General features: G+C 33.6%; 1 protein-coding gene across 5 annotated transcripts in view; it reads left to right on the plus strand.

The window, feature by feature from the left end:
- The window catches only part of Lim1 (LIM homeobox 1), a 147,543-nt gene that overhangs the window by 14,329 nt on the left and 112,580 nt on the right, over positions 1–20,634 (plus strand). For all 5 annotated transcript variants that reach the window (XM_074138790.1, XM_074138791.1, XM_074138789.1 and 2 more), the window contains exon 2: positions 11,618–11,825. In XM_074138790.1, the coding sequence (XP_073994891.1) occupies positions 11,618–11,825 (208 nt within the window). The remainder of the gene's footprint in view (positions 1–11,617; positions 11,826–20,634) is intronic.

Consider the following 20,634-nt stretch of genomic DNA (forward strand, 5'->3'; position numbering starts at 1 on the left):
TAACGTTAGATTTAATATGGCAGCACCTCCGAAACCAACAATTTTACGTTGGGAGAAGAAGCTATTTGTAACTGGTTCCTTTATGGATAGACCGCGTTCTGGAAGACCATCAACCATTCCGAAGACCCTGAGACTCATGTGTCCGTGTCTGTGAATCAGCACACTTATCTCGCCGTGCTACGCGACTGGTTTGTACCGCAATTGGAACGTTTGGGGTTTTTAGTGGTTGAATCTTGGTTTCAACAAGATGGGGCGCTAGCTCATTTCGCAATACGTGTGAGGAAATACCTAAACGAAGTGTTCAGAGACAGATGGCTAGGAAGAGGATCGCCAGCGTTACCCGGCACCTCTGAAATGGCCACCACGAAGTCCTGTGATAACACATTATGGAAGTTACATCAAAGAAAAAATCGACCCTGAATCGTTATCAGACAACTGAAGACCTCAAAGACGCTGTTCGGAATGTATTTGCTTCCATCACTCCAGCAATGCTGCGGCGCATTTCACATCGCTCCTGGAGGCGAATAATGATGATGTGCACACTCAAAGCCTGGAGTATATTATGGTTACTTGTTGCAATTTGTTTATGCTACTTAAGAGCTTCTCTCAACATATAAAAGAACAGTTTGCACCGATGTTTGCACTTGGGGACTTTTGGAACACACTGTATATTAGATTCTGTGATGGTTGACAAAAAAATAAAAATAGGTGGACAGCTCCGCATCCCAGAGGTGGTACCCATCTGGTTAGTACACCTTATCCAGTTCTATATACTCGTATTTAATTAGAAGTCTGTTGAGGGACTTCGGGGATAAAATTTGATGGCACTTTGCCGAAGAGAATGAAGTCTTAAGCGTATAAAGCCCTTCACTCTACCACAATAAGTTCTGTTCCCACTTCTTTCTAATAATATCCAAATATAATACCTGGCCTGAGCTACACTCATGCGACTTTTTGAAAACGCAATTCTTTGGTAGCTGCAGTAGGAAGCATTTTGTAACGGTACAAAAGCCAGTGAAGGTGCATTAGTGCTTGTGAATCAATCATATGTTTCATTTAGCGCTGTTTATTACAAAAAGATAAGTTTAAGCACACCTCTAATGTGTCTTTTCAGTACATAGTACTATGATAATTATAGAATTCATCTTTTTTTGGTGGCTAATTCATTATTCCAAAGAGAAAAAAGATTTATTACCAATTTCAGTCTTCATTTTTTATTTATTTTTATTTTTTGCCAAGCTTTCAACCTAGAAACTAGGTCATCTTCAAGGCTTCCCTAATCACTATCTAAACAGTCAGGATAGGAGATTAACAATGTAAAACAAATCATAATTGTATAAGCCTTGAAGAAAAACTAGTCCCAAAAACTAGTAGCTAGTTCCGAAAGGTTAGTACAAAAAACATAAAATATGATAACTGTAATTGCACAATAATTATTTTTTCCTTTGTTTTAGCATTATTTAGTTAGCATTATAGTGTAATATTTGATCTTATAATATTAATAGTATATTATTTATGAGTTTTAAATGGCTACAGAAAATTCTAACCTGAAAGTATATCAGTCCACGTTAAAAGTAGAACGCCTATTTCAACTGGTTTACCATAGGGTTTCATTTGAATTAGGACATCATGTTTTCTCCAGGATTATCGATTTTTTTTGGGTTTCGAAGAGTTGTGATGTCAAATTTCCTTGAAGAGTAATGCCATGGAGTTATTGATACAACAATCTCATAATTCATAAGTAGTTCATTTTAAAATTTCACTATTTAGTTTTGATTGTAAACATTTTTGAATTCTTTAAAGTTGCAACAAGTCCAAGAAAATATAATTAGTATTTCCAGTTCTGCAAGATTAATTTAAATTTAAAATAAGAAAATTTGGATTCATTACAATCATATTTGAAAGATAAATAAAATTTTAGAAAAATATCAAGCAGCATTTTGTTTTCTATGGCCAGGAAATGAGCTTCCGTTTCATTCATTGCTGTAGAAAGCTGACCTTAGTCTCAATTAAAGGCACTTTGCAAACGGCTTTTAAGCGATGGCTTTGGAGAGAGCACGACACGATCTTGGAAAGCTGGTCCAGGAATCAAACACGGTTAAACCACAGTGTGCGGAATTAAAATCAGACAATGACGTGGTATGCACGTCGAACGCAGCAGGGCAAAACAACCAAAAGTTTACAAAGTCATAATAGTCACTGCAAGCGCACTTTTTCCGCAATCTCTGGGGCTTACAGATTACAGAGTATTCTGTGCTCATTCAAAAAAAATCTTGCACCGTTTCACGTTATGCATTGCCTATATTTAACTAGAGACGCAAGAGCTTTTACAAGGAAGAAAAGAGCTTTGGAATTCTGTGAAAAATGAAATCATGCTCGTTCTGAGGTCTGAACCACTATCTAAGGTATAAAAACGGGCATTGCGTAGGGTTGAGAACTTCTATTTGTGTGCGTAATTTCCCAATCTCTAAAGCGGAGACCAAACATGGTACCAACCACTTAACATTTGGCTGACTTCCACCAACTCTCTCCGTATAAAATACTTGGCAGTTCTATTGGTGAAGATAAAGGAAACATCCCACCAAATAATATTCTTATTGCATTTTATTAAAATTTCGACTTTTTATAGTTAATGGCAATTTTATATTTTTCACAACGAGTATACACGTCGAACGCACCGTTACAGAGATTTGGTTTGACGTGTATACTCGTGAAACGCTCTTAACTGGTTAAGCACAGCAACCACAGTGAGTAGGTTGCTAAGAATCATAGTTTATTAGCAGATATAGTCCATCCCAATTTATTTGGACAAGGCAAACCAATGTTGGCTCTCATTTTGACTATGGCGGCTGCTCTAACATTCCTCGCAATTTAGAGAGAATCCTATATTAATAACTATGATTAGCTGAGTGTTTAGCGTACCGGATTTCCGCGCAGAGATCACAGGTTCAAATCCAGCTGCTGGTTCTTAGAATTTCTTTTCCCAGCTCACTGTCCACTTGTTCAGAATTGTCTGTTACGAAAGAATACTGACCGCAGGCCGGCTACAGGTGCCAACGACCTCAGATGTTCAAGCGCCTTAAGTTAAATAATAACAATAATGATGTTACTGTCTCACTTCTCACAATACGTGAAAAAAAAAAACAAAAATCGATAGTAATAATATTATTTACTGCTTTCGTTCGAAAGTGTTCTTTCTAATTTCTTTACATTTAAGCAAAGAAATTATTCAATCCTAATTAAGTAAGAAATTTCTTGGTCATAACAATACAAATATTTATCCAATTCAAAAAGGCTGGACCTCATTATATTAAATCTACTATAAATAATATTATAAATTAAATAAATTTAGTGCTCTCCGCAATATTAGGCAATTTAAAAACATGATTCATTTGTGAATAAAATGTTTTGCATTTAGTGTATAGCCCGTTCAAGAAAGAGATTTAAACATTTGATTTTAATAATTCTAATAAACTTATAGAAAGCTTTAAGAAGGAAAATTTTAAAGTTTATGATTAATAATGATAATGTTTTTATTTTAAATAAAGAAAACATAATTTACATATTCTTTTTATGAACATCAATAACATGGTACATTACCGTCTGTCAGAGTCTCATTTAAACAAAGTATTTATTGAAAAGAAAAGTGATAAAAACAAAGAATAAAACTGTATTTATATAAAAATACTAGTCTTTAGTGTAACTGTAGTATTTGGTAATAATAATTAAAGTAGGAGAACAAAATGTATAACATTAATATTTAAATTCATTAACTAAATACTTCACCTATAACGCACAGCATATTTAAACAAATTAATTAGAGCTCTTCATAAGCATAGAACTTCTTTATTGAGCACGCGCTTATTCAAGTTTCGAATCCTGAACTCTTTTATAATGGGGCATTCAGCAAGTTTATTGAATAATCAGAAAAATATTTAAAAAAAAAATCAGGTCTTTCATGTTAAATAGGTATTGTAAAGTTAATTTCGATTTATAGCGATAAATATAATGTTAATTTTTATGGAAGGTTTCCACTACGTATTCCTGTTTGTTATTATTATTTTTTTTTTATAGTTATAAAAAAATAAACAAAAATCAGTTGCTTGGGATTTGTTGTTAAAGGTTACTAGTTTAACCTATAAAACAAACCAATTGTCCATTGTATCTTTTAGCGCACATTCTATTTTTTTTGAAGAAAAAGTATTCTCAGTCTATACCCTACGATATGTTAGCTCATGAAGAGATGTGCAACTTCTACTAGAGCTACCCACATCCAGTTCTATCCCTTAACACTCCACCAAACCATTCCCTCTTTATCCCGAACAAAACTCCGGCATCTTCTTATCTTCTTTATCTTTCGGTCTTGTGCGTTGAACTCAATTTAATTGCGCTACTCTTCCTGGACATGTGATAAAACCATTTTAACGCATTCTCTTCGAACTAACTTTTCTATCTGCTTTGACCTCCAAGCTCTGTCTGATGATTTCGTTCCTCTCCATTGACTAGTGCTGCACGAGAAACGAGACAAATCTCGGTCTCGGTCTCGGTACCGAGATCGAGACATGATATATACGAGTCGAGAAATCTCGGTCTCGTCTCGGTTTTTCAAATATTAATTTTTAGCTACAAAATTATAAAATTGTGTTCTTTATTAATAAATAATCATTACGGGTATTGAATTAATTATTAAAAGTTACGATTTTATTATATATGTTCAATATTACTACATCTATTTGACTTCGAATTACATAAGTAAAGTAAGCAAAGTAAAGTAATCGCCTATTTTTTCAGGCGGGGCTTTACGTCCAACTACCAATTAGGTGTCGCGGACGGAGGCGACTAGCAAACATATTTTACTGTAAATTTCTTTTATTAACCATTAAATAAAATCCAAGGCCTAAGACCGGGAATCGAACCCAGTAACACAATACTCATTAGCTTCGCAGGTCTCGCACTATTTTCGTTTTTAAGATACTCTTTGCCCAAGCATTGATACATAAAAGAGCTTTTACTGAGTCAGAAGTTAAAGAAGATCTTCTATTGGTCATTATCATCGCAGCTTGCGAAAATAATCTTTCCAATGGCACTGAAGTTGCACAGATACTAAAAATATCTTTCGCCATTCTAGACAAATTTTTGAAGGAATTCTCAAGTGTTTTCCACCATTCTAAAATGTCAACATCTACTGGTGCTTGGTCTAATTTGGTATAATTAATTATTTCTGTCTTCCATGCTTCGGTGATATTTGCTGATTTTTGAGCAAATGGTGCAAAAATATTGATGCAGTCGTCGTCGTCGTCAAAAGGTGAATCATCAGATTCTTTATCTTCACCAACAGCCATAACTAATAGAGCGGGAAGTTTGTTGGGAGGTGTATTTTTTATTTCACGAATCAACTTGTTATAGGAGGCAGATGTGTTATTTGGGTCTTTCATTTGGCGCGTTTTTAACATCTATTTGAAATTATATAAAGATATATAACAGTAATAGTAACATATGATGCATTGAAGTGTAAGTAGTTGTCTTCTTTTACACACATTTTCATTACCAATATATAAATTAAAGTAATTATTAGAAAATAATAACATTTTTTGAAAAGATTATTAATAGCAAACCACTTTTAATACTTAAACAAAAATTCAAAAAAACCGAGCTGCACGAGACCGAGACCGAGATTTGAGCGACCGAAACCGAGACCGAGATCGAGACTGCATAAAATCTCGCCTCGTCTCGGTCTCGTGCAGCACTACCATTGACATGCAACTGATTAACGTATTGCCAAACTCAAGAATTCGCTATGTGATGTAGATTAGCGTGATCGTGTTTTTCCCTTAGACAACAGTTGGAAACATTTAACCACAGAATCTGTAATCATTGTAACGATTGTGCATCCTTCAAATGAGCGTCCAAATATTTGAAGGAACTAAACAGGTACCATGCGTCTCATTACTTCAGTCTTCAGATGCTGTAGACATATTAAGCGTTAACACCTTTTTTGAAGGATGAACAATTTCTTTTTCTTAAGGGACATATAATTTTTTTTTTCGTAGGTTATGCCATTATTGTGAAGTAAAACTGTTTACAAGTTTCTCGTTGCCAATGAGAAGTTAAGTGATTCTAGCTTTGCCACATTTTTATTTATTTTTAGTAATTGCGGAGTCCGAGACTACAATAAAGAGAAGTAGACTCGAAACAGCCAGATTCCGAGGTTACTTTCAAATTCTTCTGTTATCCTATCACTTCTCTTAAAATAATTTTGTTTTAATTTGTTTTACAGAAACTCATTAATGCAGATATTAACCCTAAATTCACTCTTTCTATCCCCTAAGAGAATTAAATTACGCGAATTACGGTGAGACAAAGTTTTTTAAGAGATTCCGAATTCACAGCCGATTTTGTTTTTTTAATTTATTTAATCTTTTTATTATCTGTCAGAATTTTACGTTCTTATTTACGACTTTGGAGCATTAATAAAACAATATTTATACTGAAAATAGTAAAAAAAAAAAAGTAGATAAAAAAATCAACTTCGAAAATAAAATAAATGTAGGTATAAAGTTGAGGTAGGAAGGATCGGGATTCTGCTGGTAGGCAAGAAAGCAATGCCAGAACTGTACAGGCTGTAATCTCGTTTCACGCATGATGCGTCCCCTGCAGTTGTGTGTAGATGCGACTTACTCCGGAGTTATTTGCTTGGCCACTAAACCAACCAACCAACACTCGCGGGTGCGTACCTAATATCTACGTACGTATGGATATTACTACAACTTCCTAACCTACATATATATGTCTTTTAATACAAATACACTATAAGTCGAATCCCCTATATGAATATATTCGACTATTTGCATTGTCAAGCTGTACATTTATTGCAGTTGTTGCAAAAAGAAAAAAATATTGTCTGTATATATGTCTGTATGCATAAATATGACTTTCTGGGAGGGGAATGTATGGACAACATTGTCAGGTTTCGTTCTCCTTCTCACTTGCAACTTACAAACGGGTAATCAAACTTTACAACCAAACTTTCATAGATATTCTTTCCAAAATATCACGCCCCGTGAGGAGCTACAAATCTTTACTCTCTGGGACAACAAATAGCAACAATACCAACACATATCGAGACTAGAACAATAAATCCAGAGCATAGACACTAGACACTAGTTTACCAATGAACTAGTATTTTAGGTATTAAAACCTACTTTGGTTTTCCAAGTACAAGGAGAACTCCTCATATCTCAACTAGCGATTGCCAACAAAGTTAGACACAGAAGCTGAGAGAACGTTTCCTTTCCTCTTGTCCACTATCTGCAAAGAGGTTGGTCTTTCCCTCTGCGAATATTGTACCCTAATAACAAAAAAACCATATGCAGACACATTCGTTTTAATAAAATAGTTTTCACTTTCTGTTACTGCACTAGGTGTATGGAGTATAGCCAAAAGTGTCCCTGTACATCAGATATTTATTTTTTATGCATAGGATACGATGAACTCAGAAACCATCTCTTCAGGGTGTTCCTAGACGGTAGAGTACAACCTCTATGCAGACTACATAATTCATTCTCCTAATACATAGATTTTGTAGAGTAAAGATATGTATTAGACTAATGAAATAAATACTAAAATGAATAATAAAATGAAGCATTTAGACAATATAATAATAATCTTTCCGTCAATAGCCTGCTGCTCTAATATTACAAATATTTGTAACGTAAAACAAAACACTAAAAATTTACTTTAACAATTTTATTAATTTTCAAAGAAAGTAAATTAACATTAAGAATATTTTAAACTAGAAGGGGTTAAAATTAATTTATGGAAGATCGAATACAAAGAAGATTGAATAATAAGAAACCGTCTCGAAAAAGAAGTTAATACTCAAATAGACTAAACAGGTATAAAATAACACGAAAATAATAAATATTTTCAAGTTATATTTGTTGTACTACCGATTGAAGTACAGCCAAGCTTACAATTTTATAGAACTTCCAGCGAATAAGCAGACACTGTAAAGTAGTAACTAACGTTTGCAAATCATGAGGATAATGCGAAACTATTCCTTAAAGATCAAGCCGTCGCAAACAAATAGTTTATCTAGGGCTCTAGAACTACAATGTACCCCTATCTGACGGAGCCTATGGCTAAGAGTATTTCAGAATTCTGGTAAGAGATTCCGAGAGCCTGTATCAATTCTCCTAGAAGAAGCGTAGTTAACCGTGAACATCAACAATATCGTATTTTCTTTTTGAGTAATAACATTGAGGTAGATTAAAAATAAATTTTGGTTAAGATGGAACATCTTCTCATAGACCACCCTGCATGAGTTCCGTGACTTTTATTTGATATTTTTCTCAGACTTGACTAAAAAATTCCAAGTTGAAAAAAAGAATTATGAATGAATTTAATTGAAAGGAGAATGAGCGGACAAACAGGGAAATATTTAAGCCAAAGAAACTTTTAATAGCCGAAAGACATAATTATATATTCAACAGATTGCTGTAGAATTTTATGACCGGCGCTGTTAAATCGACAGAATTGAGTGATAAATAGTGTTATTCACGTATTATTTCTCGAGTTAATTGTTGTAGAGAGACACAGTGGAAGCGCTAATTTGTGAATGTTGGTACCGGTGTAATTTACAAGAGGGGCCCGGGCCCGTTGTAGTTGCGTCCAACTGACAGACCGTTTTCTGAGGCTAGACCCGGGGCGCCCCGCTGAGACAGATCTACCCGGGCTGGTCTCCTTGATCTTGCTTTTACATGCGGTTAATATGTTTGTGTACTTTGTATACACTTCATTTCAACATCTAACAAAAACAAAAAACAGAACTTTTATGTGAACACTCATGCGACTACTTATTCTCAAGCCTCTAACTCACAAATTTTCTCCTGACTCCAAACATTTGAGAAATAATTTATTCTTATCACTTTAGAAAGAATCCAAACTGATCTTCTCACAGAGGTACCATAATTCACATTTCTGGAGAAACCGTTGCAAGTAAAAGTTGCAGATTTATGTGTATGTAATCACTATACGAAGTTGAAATCAAATCTTAAGAACCGTTTGCAAGGAAATCCGGAAAATATATCAATCCTAAATACCCGAAAAGCTATTTTATTAAGTGGTACATTCAGTTGAACGATCTATTTTTATTAAAACCTTATTGTACTATTGTCTAAAAAGTACCTAAGCAAAACATAAAAATTGAATTATTTACACTTTTTGAGTTACGGTGGTTATGTTGTTATATAGTTTCTTTGGGCTAGCCCATACAAAAGGACCTAGTTCATTAATAGTGCAGAAACTATTTACCTAAAGTTGCAACCTTGGCCCTATTCACCAAATTCACAATAGGATAGCAGCTCCACTGTAGGAAGGGGTGTGCCAGTGACGACAAATAGTTTAGAATTGTTAAATAGTATAGTTTGAATAACAACTATTTTATACCTTATATCAGCGTTTTCAAACCATTGTAGTGAAATTGGTGTTTTAGAAAAAGAAGTCTGGTGTGAACAAACTAATCTTCTCATTTGTACTATGCAATGCAAAAATCAAAGGAGAAATCAAAAACTATCTGCTATATTGGTTAATTGGTTAGCCAAAGTGTTTTTGGGATAATGGGTACGGCTATTTAGGCCAGTACTAAATGTTACAACTAGAGTAGACCTTTTTCTATCTATTCATTGCGAAAAACGACAGAAAACCTAGGAACTATCAGCTAGTTTGACCAGATAAAGATGTTTCGAGGTAGACCTTTTTCTATCTATTCATTGCGAAAAACGACAGAAAACCTAGGAACTATCAGCTAGTTTGACCAGATAAAGATGTTTCGAGGTAGACCTTTTTCTATCTATTCATTGCGAAAAACGACAGAAAACCTAGGAACTATCAGCTAGTTTGACCAGATAAAGATGTTTCGAGGTAGACCTTTTTCTATCTATTCATTGCGAAAAACGACAGAAAACCTAGGAACTATCAGCTAGTTTGACCAGATAAAGATGTTTCGAGGTAGACCTTTTTCTATCTATTCATTGCGAAAAACGACAGAAAACCTAGGAACTATCAGCTAGTTTGACCAGATAAAGATGTTTCGAGGTAGACCTTTTTCTATCTATTCATTGCGAAAAACGACAGAAAACCTAGGAACTATCAGCTAGTTTGACCAGATAAAGATGTTTCGAGGTAGACCTTTTTCTATCTATTCATTGCGAAAAACGACAGAAAACCTAGGAACTATCAGCTAGTTTGACCAGATAAAGATGTTTCGAGGTAGACCTTTTTCTATCTATTCATTGCGAAAAACGACAGAAAACCTAGGAACTATCAGCTAGTTTGACCAGATAAAGATGTTTCGAGGTAGACCTTTTTCTATCTATTCATTGCGAAAAACGACAGAAAACCTAGGAACTATCAGCTAGTTTGACCAGATAAAGATGTTTCGAGGTAGACCTTTTTCTATCTATTCATTGCGAAAAACGACAGAAAACCTAGGAACTATCAGCTAGTTTGACCAGATAAAGATGTTTTGAGGTATTGACAACGGATGTTTAGGCCAGTGCTAAATGTTACAACTACGGTAGACCTTTTTCTATCTATTCATTGCGAAAAACGACAGAAAACCTAGGAACTATCAGCTAGTTTGACCAGATAAAGATGTTTTGAGGTATTGACAACGGATGTTTAGGCCAGTGCTAAATGTTACAACTAGGGTAGACCTTTTTCTATCTATTCATTGCGAAAAACGATAGAAAACCTAGGAACTATCAGTTAGTTTGACTAGATAAAGATGTTTTGTGGTATTGGCAACGGCTTTTTAGGCCATTACTAAATGTTACAACTAGGGTAGACCTTTTTCTATCTATTCATTGTGAAAAACGATAGAAAACCTAGGAACTATCTGCTGCATTGGTCAGAAAAAATTGTTTGTGTATACAATTTTTATGTCCGGTACATTGCGGTAATTGGACACAATCGTAAGTATTGGTTTTTGGACAATTATTTATTGGAAATTAGATTCTTAAGGGTTCTTTGGCAAACAGTTTATTTTTTATTCATACACATTTACCACAATTGGTGACAAAGAGCTCGCTAAGTCCGTTAGAATCAAGTTTTTAGATTTAATTACATTAATAAAGAGTATCCATTTAATCCAACGTTGTTATGCTCTAGGTTCTAACAAATGTGTGAGAGTTTTTTTTTCGGATTTACTTTCTGGTGTGCTCTGAGTTAGTTTCAAAAGTATTGTAGTTATTTCGAGCGGTTTTCCTGGTACAATAGCTAACGTTCTCGAATTACCAAGAAGTACACTTACCAGTTCCGTTCCACAAACCACATTTTAAGAAGTAAAAGATTTACAAACACAGATAAAGGTAAAACGGTTTGCTTGCCATTTTTTTCAGCCAGAAAAATTGATATGGGAAGTACATGTAATTTTTGGTTCACAGTTTAGTACATATAATTTGAAGAGAAAACATAATAACAAATTGTGAATTGTAAAATGAAAATCGAAGTACATATTTTGTTTTTTAAGGTAGAGACCTTTTGAGTGACCTAATTGATTATTGAATGAAATTTGACCTAGAATTTGACTATTGACTAGCTATTTGTGTCTGTATAGGTCGAGGAGGCGGGAGTCTGGTCGCCTCGAACACAATGATAATTGTGTGCGCGGGATGCGACAAGCCCATCCTAGACAAGTTCCTGCTGAACGTGTTGGACCGGACTTGGCACTCGGACTGTGTACGATGTTACGATTGCCACGCCAACCTCACGGACAAATGCTTTTCCAGGGAGGGCAAACTATTCTGTCGCACGGATTTCTTCAGGTAAGCAAACTGAATTACAGTTAGAATTGGAATTTTAAATGAAGGCCAGTGCTGAAATTATTCAATTGAATGATTAAAGGACAAAAATAAAATCCACATTCGGATCATTTTGTTTTTCTTGTCCACCTTTATTTAAAGGAGTTCTCTCTGGAAGTACACGTTCAAGCAAAACATTCTTTAACTAAAGCTAAGACTTTTTCTAAATGGTTGAAAAAGCGATAGGCCTGCTTATATTTAGTGTAAAACTTTAAGAAAACTCGTTCGAGCCATTTTCTAGGACTTGAAATGGGAAAAGTAGACTTTAAGCTTGCATTCCCGTTTAAACGAATTTCTTTAAATTCTGTATTCTGAGAGGTTACTATGGTAGTTAGGTTTGGCCAGAAAGCCTACGCCGCCGTGGCCCAAACACCACGTTGTACCTATTGGAGCAAATCTTACAGGATTGTCTATGTAAGCAATCTGATGGAAGTATATCGGACGTGAGTTTTTCTTCTTTGAAAAGCCGAACCCTGAGCTATACCAACTCTTCGTGCTGCACAGTACATGCAGCGCCACTTCTTCCTCCTCCTCGAAGTACCTACTCCGCTCATTATCTGCCAGGCCCAGCGATGCATATGATTTTATTTTTTTTGTGCACTTAACTTTCTAATATAATGGCCTGAAGTCGAATTCGGATAGTGTTATGGTGTCAATATTAGAGCTGAATGCAGTATGAGGTAACAGCTCAATTCCGTGTTCTCGGATTTTTGGGGCTTGATTTCTGTTCAAAGCCGAATATTTCTGAGACAAAGCTACTAATTGAGTGTTTCTTATTTTCCTGCTGTTCACAGTAGAGGTAGAAATAAACGATTTTGTTCTTTGAAATAAATTCCAAATGGAGGATTCATTTTTTTTACTTCTAAAAAAAACACAGGATCACTTTAAACAATTTATGAAATTAACACACCTATTTCAAGGTAATTTCTCGAACAACGCAGAGCTTTTTTTTTATTTTTTGGGAATCAAATCGTGAAGAGCATGACTTATCGGCGTCGAGAATACTGTGGGGCAGCCATAGTTCAGAAGATCAAAGACGGATAAGTTGCTTGAAATAGATTTTCACAAGTTTTGGTGTGTTTTTAGCTTGTTGCGTTTAGATTTTACAAAAAAATTTTCTTATATTACCAAAAATCTACAACTTTATCAGTGGCTATGATCATATTTAATGTGAAAGAAATTTCATAAAATAGGTTAGATTTTGTTATGGTTATAATTAGGTGATTGCAATGACAGCCTGTTGTCGCTGTCTCCTTGACTGAGTTTTGTTGTTAACATCCCTTTTTTACTTAAACCAACCCAAAAATGTGGCCTAGTTGGATTTGAAATTTGGACAATTTCACCCTAATACTTTGGAAGACATTGAATGAAGTGAAATGTCCCTTGTATCTTACATCTTATTGAAAATAACTCTTAGGTGTGCTAGAAAATTTGACTTTCCCAGTCGCGTGACGCCAATAGAAACCCCCGTGGAAAAAAAAAACAAAAAAGTGACGATGGTAGAAATAAATCAAAATTTAAAAGTTTAAAAATATAATTTTAAATTAAAATAATTTAGTTAAAATATCCACACATATATTGTATTTTCTGAAGTTATTCAAAAGGGGTATAAAAGAAAAAGTTAACATTTTATCTGATGTTTTATGAGTACATTAAAACAGGACTTACAATAATTCGATTTCCTTATTTTGCTCTGTACAGAGTAGCACAGCTTACATAATAAACAGTTACCACAGCATCTACAGCGGTTATTATGTATTGAATCCTTATTTCCAGGATATTGTCTGCATCCCTTTCACAATGAACCACTGGTTCTTCTTCGCCAAAACCTTATTTTCTTCTTTAGGGTGTCTAGGGATTGGTGATTATGTAGTTAATGTTATAGTTGATGATAAAAAATAAGTGAGAAAAGTACTTTTCTTTTTTTAGGTTTTATCCCTTCTACAATTACAAATTACAAAGTAATTGATCTTACTAGCAAAATGAAAAGATGTTTGCTTTAAAATGATAAACTGTACACTCTACAGACACTAGATAAATGGAGGAAAATAGATTAAAAACATATTGGGTCGCCTAGTTTTGGTTGTAGAGATTCACAAACAAGGGAAAAATACAAAATCTTCATTAGATTGGCTGGAATTTCCTTAGTTTCGTTTTCTAACATTGTATTCTAATGCCAAGAGTGTATTATACACATTAGGTCGCCTAGTTTTGGTTATAGAGACTTCAAAACATGGGAAAAATACAAAATCTTCATTAGATTTGCTGGGATTTCCTTAGTTTCGTTTTCTAACATTGTATTCTAATGCCAAGAGTGTATTATACACATTAGGTCGCCTAGTTTTGGTTATAGAGACTTCAAAACATGGGAAAAATACAAAATCTTCATTAGATTGGCTGGAATTTCCTTAGTTTCGTTTTCTTACATTGTATTTTAATGCCAAGAGTGTATTATACACATTAGGTCGCCTAGTTCTGGTTGTAGAGATTCACAAACAAGGAAAAAATACAAAAACTTCATTAGATTTGCTGGGATTTCCTTAGTTTCGTTTTCTAACATTCTATTTTAATGCCAAGAATGTATTATACACATTAGGTCGCCTGGTTTTGGTTGTAGAGATTCACAAACAAGGAAAAAATACAAAATCTTCATTAGATTTGCTGGGATTTCCTTAGTTTCGTTTTCTAACATTCTATTTTAATGCCAAGAATGTATTATACACATTAGGTCGCCCGGTTTTGGTTGTAGAGATTCACAAACAAGGAAAAAATACAAAAACTTCATTAGATTTGCTGGGATTTCCTTAGTTTCGTTTTCTAACATTCTATTTTAATGCCAAGAGTGTATTATACACATTAGGTCGCCTGGTTTTGGTTGTAGAGATTCACAAACAAGGAAAAAATACAAAAACTTCGTTAGATTTGCTGGGATTTCCTTAGTTTCGTTTTCTAACATTCTATTTTAATGCCAAGAATGTATTATACACATTAGGTCGCCTGGTTTTGGTTGTAGAGATTCACAAACAAGGAAAAAATACAAAAACTTCATTAGATTTGCTGGGATTTCCTTAATTTCGATTTCTAACATTGTATTTTAATGCCAAGAGTGCACTATACACATTAGGTCGGCTAGTTTTGGTTATAGAGATTCACAAACAAGGAAAAAATACAAAAACTTCATTAGATTTGCTGGGATTTCCTTAATTTCGATTTCTTACATTGTATTTTAATGCCAAGAGTGAATTATACACATTCATCATACACAAAAACTTCATTAGATTTGCTGGGATTTCCTTAATTTCGATTTCTACCATTGTATTTTAATGCCAAGAGTGCACTATACACATTAGGTCGCCTAGTTTTGGTTGTAGAGATTCACAAACAAGGAAAAAAGTACAAAATCTTCATTAGTTTTGCTGGAATTTTTTTAAATTTTGGTTTCAAACATTGCCACAGAAGCCGAGAGGTTAGAGGCGAGACCTGTAAAGCTAATATGTATTGTGGTACTGGGTTCGATTCCCAGTGTCTAGGCCTTGGATTTTATTTAATGGTTAATATAGGAAATTTGTAGTGAAGTATGTTTGCTAGACGTCTCCGTCCTCGGCACCTAATTGGTAGTTGGACGTAAAACCCCGCCTTACAATGGATTAAAAACATAATATCGTGAAACCCACATTCCGTTTAATTCAAAGAAAAATCTAACCTAAACAATGGGGTTAATCGCTTTATTAGTGGAAAAAGCAATAATGGCGCTTAAAGTCTTTTCTAGACTAAGATGTTTAACCTAACTTGGTGGAGGCAATTTGAATGTGTTAGAAAACCATGTTACTTAGTGTGCAAGAGTAATGAGATCATTATGGATCCCCCACGTGAACAGTTAAGTGATAACGAAAACACAAGTTTTTTGAGTTTCAGAAGCTGTAGTCGTTTTTTTTACATTTCCCTCACAGTACCGCATAATATTACGAATAATAATTAGATAGCGATTTCTACTTTAATTGTGGTAAGAATTTCTTTAACTTTTTGGGAAGTAATTTCAACATATCTTTAGCAGGAAAGTAATGTAAAAATGTATGATAAAAATGAAAAAACGAAGTAACTGATAAGCAAGATTTCTTGTTTTATTCAACAACCAATTGCTGGGATTTGAATTTACAGATCATGTCGCTGCTATACCTGAGCATAAAGCGATTTCAGTCCCTTCTGTGCAATATTTGACGGGCTACAAACATTTGTAGAAAATTTGTCAACTTACAATTGTAATAATTTTGCAATAAGACAAAGTCGGGCATTTTTTATTTTTAAAATTGGTCTATAATTTTCCATTTACCTGAAAAAACAAGCAATAACTTCGTCTAATCTAATCCGGTATCGACGGGTACCACGATATTTTCCAAATAAATTATTAAATATCAAAACATACAATTGATCTGAGAGCGCCAGAGATAATAATTTAGTCTGACTGCTCGCAGTTTGCGCTGCTGAGAGTGTACAGTTATTTTGGCCAGCAGTTTAATTGCTTTGTTATAAATTATACGTTTTAATTCAAATCACAGAATTTTCAGATTTCTGAAACTAGTATTAAAAAATTTTTGGAAGACAAGTGCTCGAGTAAGACAAAAATGGTTATCAAAAAGTGGTACCTGTCCATAAAAAGTGTAATTTCCTTCACTTTAAGTCAACATACGGCCTTTCAGTATTTGAATAATTGCTCAAAAAATAAAAAACAAAATCGCAGAAAGTGTTTATACATTAGGTCGGCTGGTTTTTGTGAATTTCAACAAGGGAAAAATACAAAATCTTCATTAGATTGGCTGGAATTTCTATAGTTTCGTTTTCTAACATTGTATTTTAATGCCAAGAGTGTATTATACACATTAGGTCTCCTAGTTTTGGTTGTAAAGATTCACAAACAAGGGAAAAATACAAAATCTTCATTAGATTGGCTGGAATTTCTATAGTTTCGTTTTCTAACATTGTATTTTAATGCCAAGAGTGTATTATACACATTAGGTCTCCTAGTTTTGGTTGTAAAGATTCACAAACAAGGGAAAAATACAAAATCTTCATTAGATTGGCTGGAATTTCTATAGTTTCGTTTTCTAACATTGTATTTTAATGCAAAGAGTGTATTATACACATTAGGTCTCCTAGTTTTGGTTGTAAAGATTCACAAACAAGGGAAAAATACAAAATCTTCATTAGATTGGCTGGAATTTCTATAGTTTCGTTTTCTAACATTGTATTTTAATGCCAAGAGTGTATTATACACATTAGGTCTCCTAGTTTTGGTTGTAAAGATTCACAAACAAGGGAAAAATACAAAATCTTCATTAGATTGGCTGGAATTTCTATAGTTTCGTTTTCTAACATTGTATTTTAATGCCAAGAGTGTATTATACACATTAGGTCGCCTAGTTTTGGTTGTAGAGATTCACAAACAAGGGAAAAATACAAAATCTTCATTAGATTGGCTGGAATTTCTATAGTTTTGTTTTCTAACATTGTATTTTAATGCCAAGAGTGTATTATACACATTAGGTCGCCTAGTTTTGGTTGTAGAGATTCACAAACAAGGGAAAAATACAAAATCTTCATTAGATTGGCTGGAATTTCTATAGTTTCGTTTTCTAACATTGTATTTTAATGCCAAGAGTGTATTATACACATTAGGTCTCCTAGTTTTGGTTGTAGAGATTCACAAACAAGGGAAAAATACAAAATCTTCATTAGTTTTGCTGGAATTTCCATTATTTCTGTTTCTAACATTGTACTTTAATGCCAATCGTATATTATACACATTAGGTCGGCTGGTTTTGGATGTAGTAGTTCAGAAAATAGGGAAAAATACAAAATCTTCATTAGTTTTGCTGGAATTTCCATTATTTCTGTTTCTAACATTGTACTTTAATGCCAATCGTATATTATACACATTAGGTCGGCTGGTTTTGGATGTAGTAGTTCAGAAAATAGGGAAAAATACAAAATCTTCATTAGTTTTGCTGGAATTTCCATTATTTCTGTTTCTAACATTGTACTTTAATGCCAATCGTATATTATACACATTAGGTCGGCTGGTTTTGGATGTATTAGTTCAGAAAATAGGGGAAAATACAAAATCTTCATTAGTTTTGCTGGAATTTCCATTATTTCTGTTTCTAACATTGTACTTTAAGGCCAAGCGTATATTATACACATTAGGTCGCCTAGTTTTGGGTTATAGACATTCACAAACAAGGAAAAAATACAAAATCTTCATTAGATTTGCTGGAATTTCCTTAGTTTCGTTTTCTAACATTCTATTTTAATGTCAAGAGTGTATTATACACATTAGGTCGCCTAGTTTTGGTTATAGAGACTTCAAAACATGGGAAAAATACAAAATCTTCATTAGATTTGCTGGAATTTCCTTAGTTTCGTTTTCTAACATTCTATTTTAATGCCAAGAGTGTATTATACACATTAGGTCGCCTAGTTTTGGTTGTAGAGATTCATAAACAAGGGAAAAATACAAAATCTTCATTAGATTTGCTGGAATTTCCTTAGTTTCGTTTTCTAACATTCTATTTTAATGCCAAGAGTGTATTATACACATTAGGTCGCCTAGTTTTGGGTTATAGACATTCACAAACAAGGGAAAAATACAAAATCTTCATTATATTGGCTGGAATTTCTATAGTTTTGTTTTCTAACATTGTATTTTAATGCCAAGAGTGTATTATACACATTAGTTCTCCTAGTTTTGGTTGTAGAGATTCACAAACAAGGGAAAAATACAAAATCTTCATTAGATTGGCTGGAATTTCTATAGTTTCGTTTTCTAACATTGTATTTTAATGCCAAGATTGTATTATACACATTAGGTCGCCTAGTTTTGGTTGTAGAGATTCACAAACAAGGGAAAAATACAAAATCTTCATTAGATTGGCTGGAATTTCTATAGTTTTGTTTTCTAACATTGTATTTTAATGCCAAGAGTGTATTATACACATTAGGTCACCTAGTTTTGGTTGTAGAGATTCACAAACAAGGGAAAAATACAAAATCTTCATTAGATTGGCTGGAATTTCTATAGTTTTGTTTTCTAACATTGTATTTTAATGCCAAGAGTGTATTATACACATTAGGTCGCCTAGTTTTGGTTGTAGAGATTCACAAACAAGGGAAAAATACAAAATCTTCATTAGATTGGCTGGAATTTCTATAGTTTCGTTTTCTAACATTGTATTTTAATGCCAAGAGTGTATTATACACATTAGGTCGCCTAGTTTTGGTTGTAGAGATTCACAAACAAGGGAAAAATACAAAATCTTCATTAGATTGGCTGGAATTTCTATAGTTTTGTTTTCTAACATTGTATTTTAATGCCAAGAGTGTATTATACACATTAGGTCGCCTAGTTTTGGGTTATAGACATTCACAAACAAGGGAAAAATACAAAATCTTCATTAGATTGGCTGGAATTTCTATAGTTTTGTTTTCTAACATTGTATTTTAATGCCAAGAGTGTATTATACACATTAGGTCGCCTAGTTTTGGTTGTAGAGATTCACAAACAAGGGAAAAATACAAAATCTTCATTAGATTGGCTGGAATTTCTATAGTTTCGTTTTCTAACATTGTATTTTAATGCCAAGAGTGTATTATACACATTAGGTCGCCTAGTTTTGGTTGTAGAGATTCACAAACAAGGGAAAAATACAAAATCTTCATTAGATTGGCTGGAATTTCTATAGTTTTGTTTTCTAACATTGTATTTTAATGCCAAGAGTGTATTATACACATTAGGTCGCCTAGTTTTGGGTTATAGACATTCACAAACAAGGGAAAAATACAAAATCTTCATTAGATTGGCTGGAATTTCTATAGTTTTGTTTTCTAACATTGTATTTTAATGCCAAGAGTGTATTATACACATTAGGTCGCCTAGTTTTGGTTGTAGAGATTCACAAACAAGGGAAAAATACAAAATCTTCATTAGATTGGCTGGAATTTCTATAGTTTCGTTTTCTAACATTGTATTTTAATGCCAAGAGTGTATTATACACATTAGGTCGCCTAGTTTTGGTTGTAGAGATTCACAAACAAGGGAAAAATACAAAATCTTCATTAGATTGGCTGGAATTTCTATAGTTTTGTTTTCTAACATTGTATTTTAATGCCAAGAGTGTATTATACACATTAGGTCGCCTAGTTTTGGGTTATAGACATTCACAAACAAGGGAAAAATACAAAATCTTCATTAGATTGGCTGGAATTTCTATAGTTTTGTTTTCTAACATTGTATTTTAATGCCAAGAGTGTATTATACACATTAGGTCGCCTAGTTTTGGTTGTAGAGATTCACAAACAAGGGAAAAATACAAAATCTTCATTAGATTGGCTGGAATTTCTATAGTTTCGTTTTCTAACATTGTATTTTAATGCCAAGAGTGTATTATACACATTAGGTCGCCTAGTTTTGGTTGTAGAGATTCACAAACAAGGGAAAAATACAAAATCTTCATTAGATTGGCTGGAATTTCTATAGTTTTGTTTTCTAACATTGTATTTTAATGCCAAGAGTGTATTATACACATTAGGTCGCCTAGTTTTGGGTTATAGACATTCACAAACAAGGGAAAAATACAAAATCTTCATTAGATTGGCTGGAATTTCTATAGTTTTGTTTTCTAACATTGTATTTTAATGCCAAGAGTGTATTATACACATTAGGTCGCCTAGTTTTGGGTTATAGAGATTCACAAACAAGGGAAAAATACAAAATCTTCAT

Source organism: Rhodnius prolixus, unplaced genomic scaffold, assembly GCF_049639745.1.
Source record: "Rhodnius prolixus isolate KJV_2025 unplaced genomic scaffold, Rpr scaffold_11, whole genome shotgun sequence".
NCBI lineage: Eukaryota > Metazoa > Arthropoda > Insecta > Hemiptera > Reduviidae > Rhodnius > Rhodnius prolixus.